The following is a 7,361-nucleotide window of genomic DNA, read 5'->3' on the forward strand; positions in this document are numbered from 1 at the left end:
AACCAAACATAATGCTGCAACTAGTGGACTTAATTCCACTCCCAAAACATTTCAAGTTAAGAGATGACTTCACAGAAGGAGTAGCATCACTGCCTACTTCAGAGGTGAGTTTCTGAGGACTTGGAAGGAACACTGAAGACGACAAAGTTCGTAGCTGTTTAAAGACTAGTACAACTTTCACTTTCTGTAAATCTTTTCAGCTGTTTTGTAGGAATTCATACTAAGGCTAGTACCCGCATGCAGCAGGCAAGTTGTAAAGATGACACCACACACACGCTACAAAACAATACAGAACTTCAGTGCTTCTGGTTTTCCTTAAAGCTTATCAATACTGCAGAACTACAAGTTTTCTACATTAATGTGTCTTTAAACAGTGCATTTTCAGAAGTGAGACAGCTTGAAGACAAAAAAGCTACCACATCTAGTAAAGCAGCAGCAGTCAAGCCAGCAGTATTAAGGTATGTACAAGTAAATTAGTAAACACTACAGGCAAGAACCTACAATAAGAAGTTAAAGCAAGATGATGCAGCAAGCAGACTCAATGGAATGTTAGGTAGGAGTCTGTCCCTTCACAAACTAAGTGTATGATATTGCTGATTTTCATCTATGAATTTCAGGTCCTAAATACCACAACCCCACCTCATTGACTAGCTAAAACACCCACAACCCAACAAAAACCACCACATAATAACTTGCACTAACTTAAAAATTATTCCTTTACAACAATATTGCAGAATAATCATAGTCCACTTTTTGCTACCATGTACCAGAACAGTCAAATAGTTAAAATATTCAAGTAGGAGTTATGTACACAAACATGCAAGTTAAAAAGAATAAATGAAATGCTCCACTTTATTCAGAAACCAAAAATACAAAACTGAAGAGGTCAAGGCTTCATGTACTCAAACACTACTGAAAAAATGGTATCTTCAACTCAGTTTTGTTTACTAGCAGTACTAATACTGACCAAGATTAATCTCTACAAGATAGTGTTAAGAGTTGACATTTTCCACCATTTGTGCTGTAATAAGCTAGAGTTTCAAATTAAGAACTTGGTGCAGTTACAGTAAACTCTAGGTATTTATATGTGGTTTTACTAAATACGTTGTTTTGTAGCCAAGAGCTTTTTAGCTCAAATTACTGCTGTTTTGTAGTTAGTGAATTTTAAGATGCTCAGAGAGAGTTTGTTTAATCAGCTATAGCTCTACTGAATGATGTTCCATGCAAAGACACAGTTTTAAGTTACCTAACAAGACCTAAAGGCCATTTGTTTCTGGCTACTAAAAATACAGAGCTCTGAAGGTGTATTGTAGAACATATTAAAAGTCAGAATCAAGAGACTGTATCTAATGGTAGTATATGTAAGCTGAACTACACACTTCTCTCACAAGACACCCTGCAGACCACAAACATCCCCATTTGGAGAGGAATGTTGATCCAGTCACACTCAGTCAAGTGTTCACTGCTGTAGTTTTACCTGGCAGTTAGTTCAGCTTTCCTCAGGTGCTTTAGTTAATTATATATGCTTTAGGAAATCAAGGGAAGGTTAACTGTTAGCTCTGATTTAGCAAGAGGAGCATAACATGAAAAGCAGAAGAGAAAAGGAGAACAGAGAATGAGAAACAGTAGACAACCAAGTATTAGCCTCAATTTAAGAACAGAAGACACTTTGAAGGAGTTTTCCCAACAATGCATGGAAGTTCACTTGCTTAGAGATACTTGAAATACAACTTTATTATCTAAACAAAAAAGAATGGGAATGACAGAAACAAGATTTACCACTTAACACTCTGATGTGACTGCAGCAGTCTTATATTTGAAACTCAAAAGGGGAAGTAATTGCAGTCCAAAAAACAGCTAAATATGCAGGTCCAAAATATGAAGTTCAGTTTTGGTTTTTTTTATCCATTTTGTTTTGTGTTTATTTTTTTTTTTAAACTGCCACATTCACTCCGAAGCCCATTCATCTCTTTCAGCATCCCAAAGATTAAGCACATGTTCTGCTCAGCTAGATAATAAAGTGGCAAACACGCTGCACCACTGACATCACAGGACAGTTGCCTATAAAACTAGACTTCTGACGCTGGGCTCCAGCTTCATCCCTCACAGGTCATCATCCTCATCTGGCAGTGCAGTGGTCTGAGCAATCTGGAATAAAGAAGTTACACTTAAGAACAGTTCTTCACTTATTTGCCTCAGAAGTCCAAACACTAGTTACCAGGCAATCACTTCACCTTTGTGCCCTTTCCCACTTACCTGTAAGTCTTGCTCATACTGTGCTGCCAGTGCTGGGTCCATAACAACTTCAGGTGGTGCAAGAGCAGGCATGGCAACAAACTCCAAGTTAGGATCTCCAATTAGCTTTCTAGCAAGCCAGAGGAAAGGCTTCTCGAAGTTGTAGTTACTCTTGGCTGAAATGTCATAATACTGCAAAAAAGTACATATTACACATATTGAGACACATTTCTAACGGGTATTTAGGGCATACAAAGATTAACATGCACATTATCAGCTCTACTTTTACCTTAGTATTCTTTTTGACCGCATGACTTCTGTTTAAGATCATAACTTTCTGACAGCAGTGTCTAGAAATGTACATTTTCAGGCAAACAGGCAGAACTGATAGTGGAAAATTTAGGTATCCAATCTGATCAGAGATGAACTCTCAGGAGGCAATAGCACATCTATCTTCCCTGTGACTGGATCTACTTTAGTCTCACATCTGATGAGATTGAGCAGTGAAAGCCAAATGCACACAAACTCTTTAAGAGCTTATTATAGCTTCTGCTCAAGACCAGTGATGATCATCTTTAACATCATCACTTCCCCCCTCCCTGAGGTTAGGGTAAAGTGGCAAAGAGGACGTAAAGTTGAAATACTATAGCCTGTAGTGACAAAGGCAGAACACATCATTACTGCACAGAACCAAGCTGCAGTCAGACCCAACAAATTTGACTCCTACAAACTCAGCCCAACATACCTGGAGATTCTTCTTCCTATGGAAGACAATGGATTTTGCCTTGACTTTTCTGTCCTTAATATCCACTTTGTTGCCACACAACACTATGGGGATGTTTTCACATACTCGTACCAGATCTCTGTGCCAATTAGGTACGTTCTTGTAAGTAACTCTTGATGTTACATCAAACATTATGATGGCACACTGAGCTGCAAGAAAAGAATAGTCAAGAGTTACATCAGGAGAGTAAGCACTTGCTCATTAGATGGGAGAGGCGGTACCCATAAAAATCCCACATTAGGGTTAGGTGTCTGCATTAACTTTTCCCTCTCAACTTCAGAGTTCTGAGATCCCATGTTCCCTCAACAAGCTCAATGCACGAGTCCACAGAACTCAGTCCATGGCCATGTCATCTCACATCTTTGGTGCCCGATCTTAAACACCAGCTAGTTTTATCAATGCAACTGTCCCACTGAGTAATGTGGTGTTGCATGGTATGGGAATATAAAAGGATTACAAAAGTACACTTTAGTTAAATAGGTGTTAACTAATTTCTGTCAAATACTGGTGTAAATCAATCTCAGACATCCTACTGAGGGTTTCAGGCAGGCTGAGAGCTTGTAGTCCACATCTCAGGATGCCCTTGTCCACAACAGTTTTTCAAAGAACATAGGGCTTGACTTGATCCTGATACTTCTAAAGTAAAAGCAATAATGTCAAACTAGTAATCCCTTACAAAATTTTAAAGATATGCAGGTGACTGAAGTACACACAGAACAGAGCTTGGCCAAGCAGATGTTAAGGGACACTATCAGGACTTCTTTAGAAAGATAACTAGACTTTGGCATGGAGATGTACAACTTCATAATCGTATCAAGATTTTTACAGTTTGTGTGTTTCAAGTCCTTGCCTCAGCACAGTACATTAATACAGATATTAATTTGTACTAACTGAGGCACATACTTCCATTCTACCTTTTAACCACTGAATTTCATTAGCAGTATCTTATCATTTAAGGTGCATCATTACTCTGCGTTAATACCAAAACCCGCAATAGCATACTGAAACCCAGTCTTAGAATATTCCTCCATCAGCGCAAGGTGCCTAGCAAAGGAAATTATCGTATCTACATGAAGAGTTTGAAAACCCAGTAATCAGCTCATCACTGCAAGCCATACCAGCAGCTTTTGGAGTGGCCAACACAAACAGAATATAAGGTTGAACTGCAAGAGGTATAGAATATTCCCACATATACCCACATCTTACCTTGGATGTAATAGCCATCTCGCAGGCCACCAAACTTCTCTTGGCCAGCTGTGTCCCATACATTAAATTTAATAGGGCCTCTGTTAGTATGGAACACCAGAGGATGAACTTCAACACCCAGCGTTGCTACAGTAATAAAAAAAGCAATGTATTCAGCAAGTCATAAATCGCACTTCTGATTTTAACATATTATATCTCAAATGTTTCTTCAGACATACCTACATACTTCTTTTCAAATTCACCAGTCAAATGACGTTTTACAAATGTTGTTTTACCAGTGCCACCATCACCAACCAGAACAAGCTGTTGATAAAAGCATGAGAAGTCAGAGCAATACACTTTTAGAGACATTTACTGGTCATTTTAGTGTAAATACTAACCATCACTACAAATATCTTAGCCCTACAAGACGCTGCAAACAAAAGACTGAATTCCCCACAGAGTTACTCACTGTACTGTGACCCAACTTGTTAAGCCTACCATGCTGTAACTTTAGTCAGGCTTATCTAGTTCCCACAGGTGAAAACTACAGTGCACTGTCACTGTGATTCTACTGAACTACAAATGACTGATTTAAGAATACGTGGGTTTTTAAACCGGAACTTTCACCTTATTTAAGGAGGAACTCATTCAAGCACCCAAACTGGAGAAATCCACTGTAATCTCACAGTTAAAAAATCCCCCACAATTACACTACTAACAACTGGAATAATCTAGCCAAGTATTGCAAGAAACACAAGTAACAACCTTTTATTAATCAGCCTTAAGGACTTCTGACTGTTAAGACAAACACACACACATTCCCCAATGCAAGAAAAATTCCCCAACACAAGAAAATTCTGTTCTGAACCATTTTAATGTTGGATTTTCCCCCCCCAAACAATTAGCACACAACAGAAAACTGACTATTCTAATTTGCTCTAAGCACTTTTTGCTGTGACTTTCACTTCCGAAATGTAAAAACCACCCTATAGGCAAGGCACCACCGAAATTTACTCCACTAAACTACAATCACATTGACACAGTGCAACGGAGTTTTATCATACAAGTTACATGCAATACTACAATAAACTAACTACATCGTTAAGGAAAGGCCAGCACTTCAAAGCCAAACCTCCCATCCACGCTGGCACTCGAGAGCCGCTCGTGGTACTTTTCTACTGAAGGGAAAAGCACAAAGCCCACCCGCGAGCACACAAAGGCCGCAGACCGCTCCCTTACCTTAAACTGCACCTGGGGCTCTCCCTGGGCGGCCATGCTGGGTCTGCGGGGGAAATGGCAGCACGTGAGCTGGCGGCGGCCCGCCCGCCCCAGGCCTCGCCGGAAGGGGCCGGACCCCGTTTCCAGGCCCCCAATCGCCTCCCCGGGCGCGTGCTCCGCGCGCCGCCAGGCCCCGCGGGCGGAGCGGCTCCGAGGCTCGGCCCGCGCCGCGCCGCTCACCCCCGACCCCCCCGCGCGCCGGGCGTTACGGCGCGCGCGGTGCCGGGCCCATTCCCGGGACAGGAAGCGCCGCCACCTCCCCCCACACGCGGCCGGAGCGCGCGCGGTAATGGCGGCGGCGCCTCCCCGCCCACCCCTGAGCCCCGTAACGGGAGGCCGCGGCCCGTCGGCTCTCGAGCTCCAAGAACGGGAGGCCGAGCCGCCGCCTCCCGGGGCCGCCGCAGCGAAGGCCGACGCCAGCCTCGCTCCCCGGAAAATCCGCCCTGACCTGCCCGGAATCGGGGTGCCGTCCCTCGCGGGAATCTGCCCTCGGACCGGGAGCGCCCGGAGCGCGTCCCCCGGGGCTGCCGAGCCGAGGAGAGCCTTCCCCCCGCCGGCGGGCCCAGCGCGCGCTCCCCGCCATGAGCCACCATGACGGAGCAGCGCGCGCCGCCTCCCCTCCCCCCTCGGCTCGGGCCGTTGGAGGCCGCACTCCGCTCCCGCGCTTCGCGCACCCTCTCACGCGGGACGGAGCCTAGTGCGGCTTCGGCCCTTCTGCCCCTCCGGGCCCAAGGGGCGGCAGGGACGCCGCGCCAGCCGGGTACCGCAGCCGCAACGCTCGCTCAGGCCCAGCCTCGCCTCGCCGCAACCCAGCCCATCTCCGACCCCCGCTCCTGGGCGGGAGCTAACGGTGACCGCCATCCCCGCTGCTTGCACTACTTAAAGCGGCCCCGCTCCCCCCCGCCCGCTCCTAGGAAGAAGCTGAGGCCGCCCCGACCCCGCTACCTTTCCCGAGGCTCGTCCCCGCGTCGCTCCCCTCAGTGACTGGGCGCTGCGAAGATGGCGGAAGCGCGGTTCAAATACCCGGAGAGGTACGCCGCGCGGCCACAGGGGGAGGGCGGGGCCGGCCGTCACGTGGCAAGGGGCGGGCGGGAGCCAGGCGCGCGGCTCGTCGCCCCCTCGGCCGGCTGGGGCGGTCATGGCCGGCGGGGCGGGGGGGGCTTTGGACCGGGCGGGCGCTCGTCTCGTCGGGCCGGGCCTGGCGACATGGAGCCCGTTTGATACAAGGGCGCGGTTCCTCTGCGGTGCGAGCAGGAGCCCGCCGCTCCCAGCAGCGGCTCCTGCTGCGGACCCCGAGGTCCGGGGGCGCGGGCTGGGGTAGGGCCCTGCGCCGGGGTGAGCGGCGCGGGGAGCTCGGCCGCGTCCCCGTGTAATCGTTGAAACCGCTCCAGAAATCGCCTGGGTGCGTGGGATCAGCTGCCAGCTGATGATACTCATTCTGCGGACAAAGTTTAAAAGTCGCACCTAGTTACTCAGAAAGCCTATTAAACCGCCTCCGGCGCCGTCCGGCAAAGCGGCCCGTAACAGCAGCAGGAGAATTTAATTGAACAGTAAAAAGCTGCGCTCGGAAGGACTTCCCTTAAATGCACCTTACAACCATTATTTTCAGTTATTCATACAAACTCATTCACATTCACTAGAGAGTGCGTTAATGAAAATAAAAGCTGTTTTGAAGCCCTGGATTTAGGATAGTTCTCTCAGCTCTCGAGTCCAAACTACAGTGGAACAAAGTTGTCCAAAAACTTACTTTCAAAGAACATCAGTGTTCTGCATAGGTCTATAAATGCCAGCTTCCTGGGCTCACATCGATTTCTAAGGTCTCTCATTTTTTTACCCCAGTACACTTAAACAACTTTTATGTGGTCTGCGTAGTGCA

At 46.7% G+C, this 7,361-nt stretch overlaps 1 protein-coding gene across 1 annotated transcript; it reads right to left on the reverse strand.

Moving 5' to 3' along the window:
* Window positions 1-1,716: 1,716 nt before the first annotated feature.
* Window positions 1,717-6,541, reverse strand: RAN (RAN, member RAS oncogene family). Its single transcript, XM_075434737.1, has 7 exons — window positions 6,431-6,541; window positions 5,447-5,489; window positions 4,444-4,528; window positions 4,226-4,351; window positions 2,981-3,168; window positions 2,257-2,427; window positions 1,717-2,148 (listed from the first exon to the last, which is right to left on the reverse strand). The coding sequence occupies exons 2-7, from the start codon at window positions 5,480-5,482 to the stop codon at window positions 2,104-2,106; spliced, it is 651 nt and encodes a 216-aa protein (XP_075290852.1). The 5' UTR covers window positions 5,483-5,489; window positions 6,431-6,541; the 3' UTR covers window positions 1,717-2,103.
* Between the last annotated feature and the right edge of the window lie 820 nt (window positions 6,542-7,361).

This window comes from Opisthocomus hoazin, chromosome 13 (assembly GCF_030867145.1).
Source record: "Opisthocomus hoazin isolate bOpiHoa1 chromosome 13, bOpiHoa1.hap1, whole genome shotgun sequence".
NCBI classification, from domain to species: domain Eukaryota; kingdom Metazoa; phylum Chordata; class Aves; order Opisthocomiformes; family Opisthocomidae; genus Opisthocomus; species Opisthocomus hoazin.

What these genes read in the sequence shown, in the direction of transcription:
- RAN (XM_075434737.1), bottom strand. Translation starts at nt 5,482, where the DNA reads ATGGCCGCCCAGGGAGAGCCCCAGGTGCAGTTTAAG. An exon ending in AGCCCCAGGTGCAGTTTAAG is followed by an intron (nt 4,529 to 5,446) that starts GTAAGGGAGCGG and finishes TTTTATCAACAG; the next exon opens with CTTGTTCTGGTTGGTGATGG. An exon ending in AGATGGCTATTACATCCAAG is followed by an intron (nt 3,169 to 4,225) that starts GTAAGATGTGGG and finishes CTTTTCTTGCAG; the next exon opens with CTCAGTGTGCCATCATAATG.